The sequence below is a fragment of the Myotis lucifugus genome, unplaced genomic scaffold (genome assembly GCF_000147115.1).
Source record: "Myotis lucifugus unplaced genomic scaffold, Myoluc2.0 scaffold_8, whole genome shotgun sequence".
Classification (NCBI taxonomy): Eukaryota; Metazoa; Chordata; class Mammalia; order Chiroptera; family Vespertilionidae; genus Myotis; species Myotis lucifugus.
Window position 1 is genome coordinate 10,960,678 of NW_005871056.1, and position 17,682 is coordinate 10,978,359.

General features: G+C 54.1%; 1 protein-coding gene across 2 annotated transcripts in view; it reads left to right on the forward strand.

The window, feature by feature from the left end:
• SPSB4 (splA/ryanodine receptor domain and SOCS box containing 4) overlaps nucleotides 1-17,682 on the forward strand; it is an 81,241-nt gene that overhangs the window by 50,166 nt on the left and 13,393 nt on the right. The window contains exon 3 of one of the 2 annotated variants that reach the window (XM_006083764.3): nucleotides 14,847-16,218. The exons of the other annotated variant lie outside the window; for it this stretch is intronic. Within the exon in view, the coding sequence (XP_006083826.1) occupies nucleotides 14,847-14,974 (128 nt within the window). The 3' untranslated portion in view covers nucleotides 14,975-16,218. Of the gene's footprint in view, nucleotides 1-14,846; nucleotides 16,219-17,682 lie in introns of those variants that run through there. 2 annotated transcript variants of the gene reach the window in all.

Below are 17,682 nucleotides of genomic sequence, written 5' to 3' on the forward strand. Positions count from 1 at the left end.
AGTGTAAATAACCCCAATTATAATTCTTTGATTTATTTTTAAAGTTATATTTAAGTAATCATAGTTTTATATGTGAATTATCGTTTGAGATGAATAAAGATATATTTTTCTTAAAAGTCAATCCATGGCCACAACCTCAATCCCACACCGCATGCAGTGACTCCACATCGCCACCTGGTGGCAGAGCTTCTGTATAGCAAGGGAGAGAGATTGAAAAGAGAAACGCAGACTTAACCAGAGGACTGCTGTGGGCCCCTGGGCGCCTATGTTGATAAAGGGGATGTATGGAATTTTTCACTAACTAGTCCTGGGGTGAATCTGGCTTGAGCCTCACCTATATCCAGGGTTCAAACACTATTGCCAGGATCTGGTTTCTCTCTCTCTGCATTTCTCAGCTTTTTCGTCCTTTGTGTCTCATATCTAATAGGGCTTTAGGTTCCCATACTCTCAACCTACATGAAAATAAAGACTGTTTCCACACTGACCCCCAGGTCTCCCATCCCACAGAGCATCACACAGAAGGCCCTCGGACACACATTAAGGATGGGGGCCCCTGGGGTCTCCTTTCTCAGGCCCGAAGTGACTGTGAGGAGCCCTGGGCCTACCCCTTCCCTTCTTAGCCTTGAGGAACCAGCATGCTTGCACCAGCCTCATCCAGGACACGTTCTAGGATGCATTCTGATTGGCCCGACTTGGGTGACATACCCACCCCTGAACGTGGCCACTGGGTTGGAAAGTGCTGATTGGCTCAGCCCCTGTCACAGGCTCCACCCCTGCAGCTGAGATGGGGCAGTCTCTGGAATAAACACCCTCCGCAAGGGAATTAAAAGAGGCAAAGGATGCTGGAAGCAAAACCATCAGAAACCCATTAGTAACTAACATAAGGGTTAACAGAATGAAAGTATACAAGCGATTGATCTTTCGGATCAATCAGGGTGATAAGGCTGTCCTGATCACAGCATCACTTTATTCAGCCTGGAAAGTCCCTTCGGTAGCAGGGAGAGGGTTTGGGTGTAATCTGTGTCCTGTCCTCCCCACACGCCATCCACAGGGGGCAGTCCGGCTGCAGACACACTTCAACAGTGACCTCAATTCAGAGACCGGGAAGACGAGAGATTTCCGTAGGTTTCTGGGTTTACCCACGGGAGTGTGCCTTCATGTAACCATCATCCTGTGACTACCAGGCCTCCCCACATTCCCTCCTCTGGTCCAACCTTCACTTGGGATTTTATTTGTTTATCTACAGTGGACTTCTCTCACTGTTCGGCCCTGCTTGGGGTGATAATTAAAATTCCAGATAGACTGTCCAAACGGGCAGGGCCTTCGGGACTCTGGTCCAAGCCCCTCCTGCTGTGGATGGGGACCAGCAAGGGTCAGGGTCTTGCCAAGACCCTCTGCCTGACAGCCCCTTCCTGTGGGTGCCTCATTGCCATGGGGTTTCTAGCTAGCAGGCAGGAAGGCAGCCCAGGCGAAGGCCCAGAAGATACCTTTGTGGTGAACGATCCACAACATTCATTATCCACAGTCAGGCAGAGCAGTAGGGCAGGCCCCTCACTGCGTCCGTTGCTGGGTGCAGCCCTTCCTACTACTATTTAGCTCAGGCCAAAGTTAAAAAATGGATTTCCCCAGCATATTCATATGAGGCCGAGGGAGCAGGTGGAATGAGAGCAGAGACTTGAATTTCAGCAGGGACACTGCAAGGGAATCACCTGGAATGGATGCTCTGTGTGTGGTCCTTCGGGGGATGAGAGCGTTGTACCGAGCAGCACTGTGTGCTAGGACCGGCGAAGCCCCTAGAGTCCCACCTGGGCCCTAGTTTATTGGGCAGCCACATATGAGGTAGCATGAATAAAGGGCCATAGGGAATGAGGTAGGAGTGCAGTGGAGAGAGGAACAGGTGTTTGGGGCAGCTGTGGCATCAGGGAAGTGTTCCCAGCAGGAGGGCTATTGGAGGTTCATTTAAAGAAGTTACTAGACAGAAAAGTCCGGGAAAGGCATTTCCGGGGTGGGTACAGCCTGTGCAAAGGCACGGAGGCTTCAAAACACATAGCCACGCTCCAGAGACCGCAAGGAGCACAGGGGCAGCGAGTCCTCAGGGAAGAGACCAGTTCATGGAGGGTGACCCATTGTCTAGTGGGTCATTTGTTCATTCATTAAAACCTGGGCCTTTTGAAGTCCAGTATTTGTTAGATTTAGGCTGCATTGATGTGAACTACATTCATAAAGCTTAATTAAAACACGACAGTGACAAGGCTTCTGCCCACCCTGCTCCCAGCCACCCGCCCAGAGGCAGCAGATGCTTCAGATTCTTGTGTTTTCTTCTGAGATATTTTCTGCAAACACACCCACGGCAGCATCCCCTCACGCCCTGGCGTGCGCCTTGCTTTCCTCGCTTTCCACGTCTTGGAGGTGACTGGGAACATGGAGGGCTTTTCCGTTCTTCTCGGCAGTGGTGGGGCCAGTTGTCGAGCCCCAGCTGTGCATGAGGAGCTTAGAGACACCCCCCCACTCGGCCCCTCCTTTTACAGTGGGATAGACGAGAGGCCCAGAGAAGGTGGGAGCCCGCCAAGGTCTCCTAGCTGGTCAGTGACCAAGCCAGGACTCAAACTCGGGTCTTCTGCCTCTCATGTCCACCCAAGGCCAGCCGGCCCACTGTCTTGCCTCGGTAGCCTGTGGTCAGAAAAGGAGATGGGGGAGGCTGCAGTCTGCTCATCCCCCAGCCTCTTGTGATCCCAGCTCCACGGTAACCTTTAGCAGTGATCCCACCCTTTCCCCCTTCTCTTTCCTCCTCCTCAGCTTCCTCCTCCCACCTTTGCCCTGTGCCTAACCTCAGCCCCATCCCTATCCCAGCAACTGGTCACTATGACAACGAGGGCCTTCCAGGTATTTTATTGGGAGCCCCAATTAAGCAGGGCAGACTATAGGCTGGGAGCCTGCAGGGAAGTGTGTTTTATGGCCTGTGAGAGCCCAGGTGCTATTTATAGCTCCCTAATCAGTGTTGCTAAATGGGGTCTTAATGCAAGTTCTGTGGCAACTGAACATTTTCGTCTCCGAGAATCTCAGAATCTCCTCCCCGAAGCCTCACTCCCTCCATCTGTCCTCCTGAGCAGCCCCCGCCTGGCAGCCCTTCCGGGGAAATGGTGCCTCCTCTGTGCTCAGCAGCTGTCTGCAGGCTGCCTGGCTCTCCTGATCTCTCCTGACAGTGGGCCCTCTGCAGTCCCACCTTTGGGGATATTTGGACCACGCTGTCTCGTCCAGCAGGAACCTGGGATCCTTAGGTTGGGATTCTGTCCCCAACCTCCCACCATCTTTCCCAGCCTCGCCGTCAAGACCAGAGTGAGGTGAGGGACATGAGTGACTTGAATGCATAAGCAAACATTCACATTTTTGTGGATGTTGGAAAATCCTTTCCACTAATACCGCATAGGCCAACGAGCAGTTTCACGCATTGAAAAAGAGCAGCTTAACTATTACCCCCTTTCCTTACAGCTGGGAAATTCTGGCTGAGAATGGGAGAGGGAATTAACTAGTGTCTGTTACCAGGCACTAGTTAATGTTGGAGCTTCACATGTGCCCCCTCATTCAGTCTCCACATGACTTGTTTTATAGAGAAAGAGCCTATATCAGTCAGCATAGGCCAGGTCTTGCTGCAGTAACAGACAAGCCCCAAATGGTACTAGCTTCAAGCAATGTTTGTTTTTGCCCTTGCTGCATGCCTATTGTTGGTCAGCAGAAGGCTCGATTGTGCAAGGTTTGTGTCCTCATTTAGGTCCAGGGCAGAAGGAGCAGTCCCTAATGGTCACTGATGGAAAACAAAAGGCAGTAATGCACACACTGGCTCCTAAAACTTCCAGTTGAAATGACACATGTCACTTCCACTGACGTTTCTCCAGCCAAAGTAAGTCTCATGGCCACACACCCAACTTCAAGTGAGTGGGGAAGGGTACGCTGATCCTGTGCCCAGTGTGTGACAGCTGGGATATTTGAGAAGAGTTCTAATGACCTCCACAGAAGGTGAGGGCCTTGGGGGTGAAGATTTTCCCAAATCCCACTGCTCCTAAGTGGCAGAGCAGGGAATAGAACATTCAGCCGTTTCCCACAGAAATCTGTGCTCTTTCCCCGTGTAACGAAGTGGTTATAGACATGGGCTCTGAAGACAGACCTCTGGCTTGAATCCCATCTCCAGGATGACCCTCGCTAGGCAAGTCACTTCACCTGTCAGCCTCGTCTATCTGTAAAATGAAAACTCTCCTGTAGGACTGTGTTCTGAAAACCAAAGCTTTATTCCTCAGTTTGAGCCAAACTCATTTGGCAGCCACATTCAACCTGAACCGGTGTAACGCTATTTATAGTCATTTCTTATTTCACTCGGTGTGAATATTCATAGATTTCACTATAGAAATATGAAGGTGTTTGATTACAGGCGCTGCCTCGGGCCACTGGGATGTTATATATACATGGCATATGCAGCCAAATTGCTAAGCTCTGGAATTGTCTGAATTCTGAAACAGGCTGGCCCCAGGGTTTTGGATAAGGGACTGTGGCTCTGTAGCGCCTCTCTCATGGGCTGGGAGTGAGGATGGAGGGAAATGATGTGTCAAAGATTTGGGGCCCAGGGCCCAGCGTGTAGTACGTGGCTGTCTGAGGCCCCTCGATTGGACTGACGAGGCAGGAAAGAGGCGTGGGCTTGGGAGAGATTGCCACGAGAGCGGAGTCCGACGCACGAGAAAGGGGAGTGCTCCGGTCTGCACGTAACTGAAACCAGCAGCTCTCTCTGCTGCCTGCTCAATACAGGTTCCTAGGGCCTCGGACATCCATGAGTGTGTTGGTGGGATGATTCTCTCACTGCCAGCAGGATGTTTGGGAAGGTCCTCGGAAAAGACAACATGCTTTGTAAACCTAAGTTGTTGTTTTCACACCTTCAGTTTAAAAGCAGGAGAGAGCTCTTCCCAGGCTGGATGCGAAGAACCGCACTGGGACACCTCAGGGGGAGAGGGGGTCTTCGCCCAGTTGTGGGTTTTGCACAGAGTTATGGGGATTGCAGCTAGGGTTGGCCACGGCACGGAAGCACGGTGAGCAGGTGCCTGGATCCGGTGGAGTCGTGTCTCTGTGGTTGGATCAGAGCTTCTGGCAGATTCTGAGGATGGGCTGCCCCCTCGTGGGGTGGCAGGTGCCGACTTGCCGTAAAGGTGGCAGGTGGGATTGACTCCGAAATAGAAGTGGCAGGGTGAGCCCAAGGCTGTGTCTGGGCCTAGAAATACTTTGCTTGGCCATACTAAATTAAAATGGCCTGGACAGCACATAAAAATCTTTGATTCCTGGCCTTTTTTTTTTTTTGAAAGAGCAGAACATCTATAACAGGGGCCCAGAGTGGTGGCCCCTTCTGCATGTCCTGTGGGGACCACAGGCCCCACCCTCTCCCTTTGCCCACTGCTTACACCTGCTCCTTGCTAGTCACTTAGGTTACCTGCCCAGCCCCTAGGCACTGGAGTCCGCAGCCTCTGGTCTAAAGTTCAAACATATTTGTGATTACTAGAAGTGATTTTCATTCATGCACGGATCATTAACTTTTTAAAAAATACATTTTTTAATTGATTTCAGAGAGGAAGGGAGACTGAGAGAGAGCTGGAAACATCAATGATGAGAGAGAATCATTGTTTGGCTGCCTCCTGCACAACCCCCCCAACTGGGGATCAAGCCCGCAACCTTGACATGTGCCCTGACTGGGAATCGAACCGTGACCTCCTGGTTCATAGGTCAATGCTCAACCACTGAGCCCCCCCCAGCCGTGCTGATCATTAACTTTTTAAAAAGTCTCCTAAAACAAGGAACCATTTGCCTTGAAACTAGAAGTGGAACAAGAGCAGTAGTTTCCAGGTTTGCCAGCTGTTTCTCTGTGGCGTGGCTCTTTCCACGCTGGGAAATCTGTGTTTGCAGACCTCCTCAGTTACCACTTCCTAGTAGGCACACTCCTCCTCCAGAGCGACCCGTGAGCACAGCCCCCTCTGGAGCCTAACGGGGTCTCTTTGACTGAAGCTACGCTGTTGAGAAAACCTGGCAGACCCCATCCAGGAATTCGGTTTACTTATCAGTTTTGCGAAAAACAGGCTTCCAGCATCCTCCTCTGGGCCTGGTCTGAGCTCACACTTGGAAAAGTCAAACACACACAATAAATCCATTAGAAAGCCCTCGTATTAAACCCCAGGGGCTCGTGCTGCTTAGCAAGGGGCTAACCTGGTGACGTTTCCCAGGAGGAAGGGAGTGTGCCTGACCTTGGCTACGTGCTGGAAACCAGGAGTCGGCCGGCCCGTCAGCCCGATGGGTGGGAAGAGCGCAGCGAGGGCTGATGGCGGCGGGCCAGGCGGTGGGGCCTGGAGGGAGAAGACCCCTCGCACCGTCTGCATGCACCGTCTGCATGGGCTCCCTTCTCCCCAACAAACTCTTCAGGCCAAATGCCCGTCAGGACCAGGTGGGTGGGACGACCCAGTAGTCACTGTCCCCCACCAGGCAGGGTCCTTTGTCGGGGCCACCTCACAGCTTACCTGGGAGCCCACGGCAGGGCTTTGCTGGGTCAGGGGCCCACCTCCACCCGCACATGGAGCCAGGCTGAGGGGCAGGGACTGGGACGCTGGGACCGAGCGACAGATCGGTGGGGCTGGGACAGGTTTCCTCTGCAGTGACGTCACCCCGCCTCCCCAGGAGTCTGGCAACAGAGGGTGGGTCCTGAACCAGGCTGCCCGAGTTCCAGTTTCGTTTTTACGCCTTAGATTTGGTCATGGAGTTACTTGACTTCTCTGTGTCTGTAACCGGACATGCAAATCAGTAGCCACCTTCTCCGTAGTGAGAAGCACAGAAAGTGAAGTGCTTAGAGCATCTCATGACGCGGGAGGTGCTGTGTGAGTCCTCGCTGCGACGCTTCCCATTGTAACTTGTTATTGTCGAGGAGCCCAGTGAGACCAGCAACGCGGACTTTGAAAATATGCCAACGTTTACGGGTTTCCTCGTGCTCCTGCTTCTGATGGAAAGATTGGAAGGAACACCCTGAAACAGAGCAGAGGCTGACAGACAGGGCTGGCGCTGGGACCCCACAGGACGGGACTCGGACCCGGCTCCCTGATCTGCTGCTCTGCCCCGCTCGGACCTCTGGGCGGGGTTACCTGTGGCTGTGGACACAGAGGCGTCCCACCTGGTGTCCTGCCCGCGGCTCCGCACCAGCTGCCTCTACTTTCACTTTGTCCTGAAGGACTAACGGCGCTGAAACAACAGTTGTCGTGTATTGATCGCCCACCAGTGCCAGGAGGGTGCCTGGCCTCTGCCCCTCGTCTCATCCTGGCACGTTCCCCTGGAGGCCGGCGTGGTCCCCCAGCTCCGAGGATGCGGCTGGAACGCGTCTCCAGGTCTCACTCCCGCCGGCTGCTGCCCCTGGCCCGCGATGCTTTCCCGAGCAGCCTCAGCGCTTAGGCAAGAGTGACTCTTTATTAACAAGAGTTTAACTCTGACCCATCTTCTAGCCACACTCTTGTTTGAGGCAGATTGAGACCAACTCATAACTTTTCTCATTCACTTTTGCGCGCGCTCTCTCTCTCTCGCTCTCTCTCTCTCTCTCTCTTTTAAACTGAACCTCTGATACACAGAATTGGACTAAACATAACCCTTGGTTGTGACAGTCTCACGGTGGTGCCATGCATAGCCCCTAATTTGCTATGTATGTGTTTCCTTCTTTAGGAGTCAGTGCCACCATGACTCCGCCCCCAGCCCGAGGACCAGTCATAGACAGCCGGGTACCTCTGTGCTCCTCCCTCCTCATCCCTGCCAACCCCCACCCTCCGCTCAAGACAAACCACGCCTCTGAAGTTCGTGTTCACTTTTCCTTTGCTTTCATCCTTGTAGATATTCCACATTTTCCATATAGATGTGTGTCTAAACAATGCCATGCTTAGTTCCAGTTGTTCTAGAATTTTCCAGTTTGTCTATTCCTGTGCCAATACCACACTGTTCATTGCTGTGGCTTTAAATAGGTCTTGCTCTCTGGTAGGCAAGTCCTGCGGCCCCACACTCCTTATTCTTCCTCTTCAGAAGGGGTCCCATCCCTGAGGGCCTGCCCCTGCCTTGGGTGGGACGAGCATCGACTGTCTGCAGGGCTGTCTGCTCCCACGCCTGTCTCCCCATGTCCCATGTGCTTCCTTCAGCATCTGCACGGAGCCAGGCTGTCCCCATGGCTGCAGAGGCAGAGAAACTTGTCCCATGGTGCAGGGTGCACGCCAGCTAGAGGCCCCTCCCTGAGGTTCTCATGTGACTAGGGGCTGCCCTTGTCCAGCCACCATGCAGCCAGCAGGATGGGCTCCAAACTGAAAACAGTCGGATTTTCTGGGAAATGTTTCAGCTGAGTCAGGAGCGCCTTCCACCAGACGGAGGAACTGGCGCAGTGTTTCTCATTCTGCCGGCTGCCGGGACCGCGCTGGAGGGCTCTCCAGCTGCAGTGGCCTCTGTAGAGATGGGGCTCACAGGAGCCACTGCCCCTCTCCCAGCCCCAGCCCCAGCCCCAGCCCCATGATGTCAAGGCAGAGCCACAAGGGCTGGCCAGCGAGGACAAGAGCCAGTGGCAGCCCGAAGTCTCCAGGGGCGAGACCACACCAGCTGCTGGGAGGATTCCACAGCACCTCGGGCAGTCAGGGATTTGTCGCAGGTCAGGGGCAGGGAAACCACATTTCCTGAACCAAAAATTAGATGATGACGTCTGAACACGACGGGATGTTTCCAGCTGGGGTTGTTCCACAGCCTTCTCCCGCACCACCTCCTCCAGGAAGCCCACCTGGCCTGTGCCACAAACTTGGGAGCCACAACCCTGGGCCTCCAAGGCTCAGCTAACATTTACATCACTGGCTTGCCATCTACTTTTCATGGACGTGTTAACCTCATCTGTGATTTCTGCTCTGCCAAGTGTCAGCTGGTGGCCAGGACCCTGCGTCTTCTCTGCCAAGCCGCTTGCCACACTGCAGACTCTGAGGCCCTGGGAAGGCAGGCAGGCCGCTCTGCCGGCTGGTGGCTGAGGCTGGCCTGAACCAGGGCCGCCAGCTCCTCAGCCACTTTCCACTCAGCTGTGTGGCAGGTCCCAGGAGAGGAGGCCCGGAAACGGAACCGAACAGAGATAACCTGAACTCAAGATGCTGCTGTTCCCACTTGTCCAGGCCCCAACCCTGCGCCCCCAGCCACTCACTGGCCACCCCGTCATGCTGACCTGCCCAGGCCCTGTGTCTCTGGGAAGAGTGGGTTGTTCAGCTGGGTGAAGAGGGAGGTGGAGGAAAGGAATGCTGATGGATTGAGCAAAAAGAGAGGGCTCTGAGGTCTAGAGGTGTCTGTGATGGGAAATGGGGTCACAGTGGGGGTGGCTGATCCGGTGGTCAGACTATAAAGTACCAGAATGGGCATTTGGGGGTGATGCTGACGTCCATGTGTGGCCCAGGGAGTGGGTCACTGGGGGGAGAAGGAGAGTGCCGGAGGATGAGGCAGTCTACAGCCAGGAGCTGAGCGACGCGAGGGTGTTTCTGTGGAGGATTCTGTCCCGGGGGCAGGGCAGGTATGGTGGAGAGGGGGCTGGGAGGCCAGGCCAGAGCCCTGGCAAACGAGGATCAGAGGTCAGTAGTCAGCAGCCGTGAGGGGAGGGAGAGGACTGAGCCCAGTGGTGTGAGCTGTGGAGGGGCTGGGGTTTCTCACAAGCAGACGGAGGCCCCTGTTTGTGGCAAAAGGAAGCGAGGAGTCCGGCCCCACCCCCCTCAGAAGCCGCCTGGCATGTGCCACAAGCCTGGGAGCCACAGCCTGGGAGCACAAACAGCCCAGAGAAGGTGGAAGGAAGGGCAGTGGTGTCCTGGGAGAGAATGTGCGGTTCCGTGAAGGCGGGCGGTGGAGGGAGCACTCAGAGACGTGGAGGTGCAGTGGGCACAGTGGGAGATGTGAGTGGTGGGGAAGCTGCGGGCTGGGTCAGAGGTGAGGAGGCACAGAGCGTTGTGTGTGTGTGTGTGAGCGGGGGTTGTGTGTGTGAGCGGGGGTTGTGTGTGTGTGAGCGGGGGTTGTGTGTGTGTGTGGGCGGGGGGGGGGGGGGCTTTAGGGAAATGAAGGCCCTGTGAGGAGGTCTTCCCCGATCCAGAAAAAAGGATCTCCCCGGCATTCAGGGACCTTCCCTTCCCTGGGTTCCCCCCCACTCCCCCCCTTTTTTGGGTCCCGTTTTCCCTTTTGGGGGAGCGCCCCCTCGGCCCCCCCCGGGAAACCTTCAGAACGGGGGGGGGGGGGCTTCTCTTCTTTCACTAGACACACTGACAGTGGAGCTGCTGTGGGACTGCAGCAGCGGAACCCCTCTCTGCTGGGAGCCCCTGGAAGTCTTTGGCTGAGAAGGTTTTGCGAGACACGCTCTCCTGTTGAGCACTGAGTCAAGGAGCTCCGGGCAGCCAGTCCCTCTGCGAGGTGCAGAGGTGCAGGAGTGCAGGGCTCACCGCGCAGCCGCAGCGTTCAGCTTCCCTGCACTCAGCGCTGGCAGGGCCCCGGAGGAGGCCGCCACCTCATTCGGAGAGCAGCCCAGTTCAGGTGGCATTTCCCGCACTCCCTGTTCCGGGTTCTTCCCTTTGGAGATTCTGCATGTCCCTGCCCGGCAGGGTGGCTAGGGAAGGCCATGCACTGTTTGGACTGTTTTGCCCTGTGGGGCTCCTGAGCACGTGAAGTGACTTGCTCACTCTCGATCCCCGGGAAACATGAGCCCCACCTGGGCCCTGGGGACCGCCTGGGCCAATGACGCTTGTTGGCATAGAGTTCATCCGAAGATGCTGCCGTGTCCCACCTGTCGTCACCACCTTTTTGCTGGGGAAATGGTGAGGCTTTGTTAAGAGAAAACTCCAGACGCTTTCTAGACGTGAGCCGAGGTCTCTGTTGGCCATGACAGGGCCAACAGGCACAGGGATGCTGTGGTTGAGAGGTGAGTGGGTAATGATACATTCGACCGTTTGTGTAGTTTCCTCCGTGGGTCGACGCCTGCCAGGTGCCGGCAGAGGGCAGAGAAGCCAAGTCCCTGGGAGGAGGAAGCACCTGATTTGGGTCCTGAAAGGGGAGGCAGGCCCAGCAGGCTGTGCGGGGCAGGAGTTCCAGCTGAAGGGGCTGTGTGAGGAGAGGCCCAGAGGCCAGCAGGCAATTCCATCTCCAGACACCACGGCCTCGGGCTGTGGATAAGTGACGAGCGATGTGTCTGACACATGGAGTGTGTGTGCCCATGTGTGTCTTCTCGTTTCTTTTCCTGAAAACAAACAACGGTGCCCTGTCTACTTAAGTTCCGATCTCAGGGCTGTTGCTCCAACCTTCCTCCATCTGCTGATCATTGTCTTCAACTGTTGCAGAAGAATTGCACCTCCTGACCTTAAAACGTTGATATTTTTTCCAAAATATAAACGCAGGGATGGAGGTAGGGTGGTGACTCATGTCTTAGCATCTCCCGGCTGCAGGCAGCGGAGACTGGGAGGGGCCCAGGGAAGCAGCCGAAGCTACCAATGCCTGTGCCAAGATCTCGTTCCTGTCACAGTCACAGACCATCGTAACCAGAGAGCTAACTCCCCCGTTTTACTGCCTGCAAAACAGAGTCCAGGAAGGAATGTGGTTTACTCGGGGTCGTGCAGGCGGATAGTGATGGAGAATCATGGAAAATGCAGGTCACTGGAGAACTTCGGAAATGATCGCCTGGTGATTTTTTTAACACAGAACCAGACATCCAGCTCCGGCTCCAATGAATCTTCAACCAGAGCATAGCATTGTCGACAATTAGTATGATGTACCGAGGCATTTCTGACCCACACTAAGCAAATTGATACTGTTTTTAAAGGTACTTCTTGGGCTGATGGCATGAAATAAGAGAATGCCTTTAAGGAAAGGAGCATGCTGGGTCTTGCCATCGTCACAATGCATGATGGAGGCCTTGCTATCCCCACTCCACAGATGAGCAAAACGTGGCTCCAGGAAGGTGAGCCAGCTCTCTGGCCCGCTGGTGTGGGAGCAGGAGCCAGGATTCCAAGCCAGCCCCCCTCCTCCTACTGTGCCCTCACTGGCTTGTGTTGTATCCACACTCACCCGGCGGGGAGCTGAATGAAGCACTCTGGACTCAGTGACTCATTGTTTTACTGTGAATTTGTTTTTGACATTTATGCAGAAAGTGTACTCATCTCCGGTGAGTAAGCTTGAACACACTGGTATAGGCAGAAATCAAATCAAATCAAGGGGAACAATACCAGCCCCCCCAGGAGCTCCATCGTGCCCCCTTCCAGTCACTGCTCCCCCCATGTCACCACTGCCCTAACTTCATCCCTCTGTGTGTTTGAACTTGGTACAGATAAAGTCACACAAATGCACTTTTCTTTCATTCATACTTATGTTTGAGAGATTCATCCATATTTTTGCATGTAATTGTGGTTCCTTCATTTTCATGGTGGATTAGTATTTGACTCTGTGAAGATACACAATTTATGTAGACATCCCACTGTTGGTGGCTAGTAAAGTTGTTGTTTGCAGTTGGTTACCTCCATGAGCATTCGTGCATGTGCATTTGGGTGAACATGTGTACACCCGGGAGTAAAACTGCAGGCCATAGGTTCAGCTTGAGGAGATGCCTCCGGTTTTCCCAAGTGGGCGTGCCAGTTTACCGCCCACCTGCAGCATTATGAGAATTCCAATCGCTCCACATCCTCACCAACACTTGCTATCGTCTTGTTTTCATTTTAGCCATCCTGGTTGGCATCTCAGAGGGTCACAGTATAGTGATAATTTGCATGTCCCTGATGGCTCAGGAAGTAGACACATTTTCATATATTTATTGACCATTTGGATATTCACTTTTGCAAACAATGTTTCTTTTTAAATTTTATCTTTAGTCAGAAAGCATTTCTGAGAATGCCTCTCATCACTTTGTTGATCATTTTGTTAAGGGAAGAAACATTCAAACCTGTGAAGATTTTTCTGAGTTTATCGGAGCCAAACTGTCAATCGCCAGGAAGCAGAATCTCAACAGATTGAGATAATGCTCCAGAGACTGGCAGTTTTGCACCTGGTTTTTTGCATTACAATCGGAAGAGGAGACAGAAGTGGGTTACACAAAATCCATTGGTGATGGTTTAGGGAGGTGAGAGAAAGCAAAGTGGGGAAACCTCTGGGATTGGATAAAAAGTAAAATGATAGACACATACTTCTTTTACTTAGGTGGGTACAGGGTAGTTAACAGTCAACAATTAACTCAATAACAATGAGGGGGTCTGTGGTCTCCACAGAGCGGTGCCTGTGCTTCGAGGGGTCCAGAAAAAGGAAAATTACTTTGACATTCCAACGAGATGTTAGCATAGATAGAAAAAGACAATAGGCTCAGTTAAAGTAAAGATTAACCTTTATCAGGGGAAATTCTGGCCTAGGACATGACCACTCACCATACATTGCTTTTTAAATATAAAAGTTTTCCTTTCAGACCATCCTCTGTGGTTACTTTAGGTCTGTCTCTAAGTCTGCACGGCCTCCAGGCAGGCCTTCCCTGAGCCAGTCCGATGAGCAGTGGCCTCTTTTCGCCCACAGCTTCTAAACCTTGACATTTGACAGCTCTCAGAAGTTCCAAAGCCGAGGCGGGTGAGGAGGAGGAGTTGGAGGGACGGCCGGGCATTACTGGCATCCTCGGAGCTGGAAGCTCCACAGCGGCACCAGGCTCACTGTGCACTGGGGGTTGCTGTGCGGCCATAGGAATTAGGAGAGAGGGTTGATATTTCACACTGAGACCTAAACACACGCTCTGAACTCCAGCCCCTCCTTTCTCTCTGCCTTTGGAGTCTGGGCTCTGGATTGATTTCAATGATTGCAGAGGAGTGAAGATAAAAGGCCACCTTCCCTTCTGCTCAGCTCCTAATTAGGCAGGGAACACACAGGGAGCTGAGCGTGCTGATAAGGCTATGCTTTGGGGCGTTGAGGACCTAGTATGTGCCTAGCGCATTAAAGTGATTAAGAAAGCTTTTAATGATTATCAAACTTTAACAGCTCAATTTTTTCCCTGATATAAAATGCAAGCCCATCTCCCATCGGAAAAGGGACTGCTTGTCTGCCAGCCCGAGCCTATCCTGCTAACAGTCCTCCTGAGCCCTTCCTCACCAGGGCAACCAAACAAAGGCCTGGGCATGAGGGAGATAGCCAGACGTGGTGTTTACTGAGCACCTACTATGTGCTGAGCACTGTGCTAAGTTCTTTACACTTTCTAACGCATTTAACTCTCACCACAAGCCTCTTGTCCATTAAAACATGCCCTGCTCTCGGGAGTTTACAGGAGAGGAGAGGAGGGGAGGGAGCCAGGACAGAGTGCTGCCGGGTAAGAGCAGTTTATCTCAGTAGCTTCCAACAGCTACAGAGGAGAGACCCCGAGCAGCAAGTCAGTTCATTCATTTAACCGATGATCACCGGGTCATCCGGGTAACAGGCTCAGCCTGGGGCCTGGGATGGATGAGTCAGGGTCACGTCCTCTAGGAAGTTCACAGTCTCCTTGTCACGAATTCATTGTTAAGTGAATGAAACAGAAAATCCTTGCTGTTTGTCCAAATGGAGGAAGAGGGCACGTCTGGTCGGGGTGGTGCTCGGTGCCAACACGCCCTGAGCCGGGACCCGAGCTCCCACTACATTCCGTGGCCCGGGCAAGGCATGTGCACCTGTCACTCCTTCCATCCGCTCCGCAAACCTGCGAGTTGTGGCTCCGCTTACAGGCGGCCGCGCACAGTGGGTGGGTGGGAGGACGGGCGGGAGGAGGTGCGAGGAGGGCACTGGCGAGACTCTAACCCGCTTCCCTCTCGTTGCAGCCGAGCCGCTGCCGCTGATGGACCTGTGCCGGAGATCCATCCGCCTGGCCCTGGGCCGCCAGCGCCTGCCGGACATCGGCGCCCTGCCCCTGCCCCAGTCCCTCAAAAACTACCTGCAGTACCAGTGACGGGCTGTGGCGCCGAGGCAGCAGCGGGCATGCCGGGCCCGGCCTTTCCTTTCACGGCGCACGGAACATTCAGGAAGGGGCCTTTCTCGCCCCGACTCCCCAGAACTTGCAGTTCTTTGGAAGGCCAGTACGCGTTCCCAACTTTAAAGATGAATGTCTGTTGCCAACAGTATTTGCTGCCTGAGAAGCAGCTCCCCCAAGTCCCGACACCTCCTTGGAAGCCGCGAAGCCCCCGGGGCCTCTGCCCGGAGGAGGGCCCGCCCTGCCCACTGGACACCACCGGATGGTATTGATCCGGGAGCCCGTTTCCATATTCAAGAGAATGAATAAAACATTGGGGCAGGAGACTCTGTTGTGTGCCCGGAGCAGACAGGGCCAGCTGGGGGAGACACTGCCTCTGAATAATGAATGATGACAGCAGCCAGGTCCCCTCGGGCCCTCACCCCTTGTCAGGGCAGCCGATACTTGAGGACTGCGCCCCTTTGAGAGGGATGCCCGCAGGCAGAACTGGCAAGTGGCCCGAGCAGTGAGCAGTGTTTAGCCGCCTCTGGCTTACCTCTTTGAAAGTCGTTTACTTACCCGAGTCACTGCCTTCCTGCCCCTCACCTCCCCCCATTGCCCCAGGCACCTCTTATTCAGGGAAGCTGAGTCTCACGAATTCACCCCAGGGACAGAGTGTTTCTTTTATTATTATTTTAAGTAGCAGGTGCATTTTAAGAGAGGAGTACGAGGAGTGAGGGCAGTACTTAGTCCAAAGGTGCTAATGGGGGGGTGGGGGCATTGCAACCCCCTGGTGGATGATGTCCGGGGAGGCCGGGGGTCTCTAGGCAACCATCCACTCAGGATGCAGCCTGGTTGCCACAAAGCTTTATTTGAGCAAACTATTTTTTCACTTTAGGAGACGTGTACGAGCTTGTTTGTTTCAGATGTGTGTGTGACGTGCTGTTTATTTATCAGCGTGGGGCCCGTGGGGGCAGCCCCATAACTGGAAGGGTGGACGTGGGAGGCACCTGCTTCGCCTGCTCCAAGCCTGGCCCCCTCCCGGAAGGATGCTGCTGCTGAGACCGCCTCCCTGGGCAGCCCTCGAGTGTTTCCGACGCTCTCTGCCCAGACTCATTTTTAACTGGAAATTGTCCCAGCAGTGGAATCTCGGAGCCCCAGACGGCACTGCCGCCCCCACTTTAATGTGAATTTGACTGATGAATGAGGAACGTTTCTAATAAAGTGTGTCATTCAGTCCTTCAGCTGTTTATTCATGCTCTTGGGGGGGGGGGGGCGGGGCAGGGCGGGAGGGCTTCTTCTGTCAACCTGGCTGGTCTTCCCCAGACACTCAGGCAGGAATGTGATTCGCTCTCCAGACTGTTCTCGTCTCTTCTGTCTTGTCCCCACTTGAGCCCAAACTCTAGCCATTTGACAAAGGTTTGCCCTGGAAGAGCAACTGTGCCCGGGTCCTGGGCCCATGCAAAGCTGGCCGTGATGGTGGAAAAACAGGGCAAGCTCCTGAGGCCAGGGCTGTGATGTCCAAAGGGCAGCTCTGCAGGGGACACAGGGCCAAGCAGGGTAAACCCTGTAAGACAACCATTTCAAAGTAGACCCAATGGTGGGGCTGGGTGTGACTTTGGAAGTGCACCTCGTCACCAAGGAGCCGTGCAGATTGCTGAAGGGTTAGCGTGTGGCTTAGCCAGGCTCAAGGCTGGAAGGAGCCAATCCAGGCTGGGGGACGGGTCAGAACTGGCACAATTTCCACTCAGCCATACGGCCCACCAGAACACGCACTGTGCCAAGAGAATGAATACCGAGGACCCAGCAGTCATGCAGATATGCCCCTCCCCCGGGAGACACAGTGCAGCCTGATAAAATGAGAGGAAGCTCTCCAGGGGCCTGCCTAGAAGGCTTCCAGGAGGAAGAGGCACCCTCCACACCTGCTTCTTTAGGGAAGACCACTTTGGTGAGGGCAGACCCAAAGAACCAGCCATGCTGCACGCCGCCAGGGACCGTGTTCTCCCACCCTTCTGACCTGGGCTGGCGGCTGGGCTCAGCCTCTGGGGGTGTCCTTCCTTTAGGTTGTAGGAAGCAGCTTTGTGCAGAGGCCTGGCCTCGGGCCTAGGGGACCAGAGCCCTGGTGTGAGTCCCACGGCACAGCACCAGGACATCCCATAGTCAACCTCTCTCATGGGCTTTAACTGCCTGGGTCTGGGACAAGGCTTCTGAGTTGGACTCTGGACCAGCGGTCGCCAACCTTTCGGACTTCGTGGACCACCAGTGCTCCCTGGACCACTGGTTGGCAACCGCTGCTCTAGACTATAACCATAACACACATCAGAGGGTAACAAATACACACACACACCAACCCAGGGAGAGTTCAGGGGGGAGTCTGCTAGTTCTGGCCTTGACTGTGAAGCATCTCACAGCCTTAGACACTGAGAAGTTCACAGTCCCCCCGGATCTCTGCCTGAACACCAAGACTGTCTGTGTCGCTGGTTAAACAGTGAACCCCCACGAGACAAGGACAAGGATTCCTGGGTCCTCGTTTATGAGCTGCTGATAGGGTTAGACAAGCCCAGGTGCACATTAAAATCCCACAAGGAAATTTGTAAAAAGTCCCAGCGCCCAGGCCCTTCCCCAGACCAATTAAAGGCCGTCCTCTGGGGGTGGGCCCAGCCTTGGTAGCTCCCAGGTGATTCTAATGGGCAGGCCCAGGGGATGAG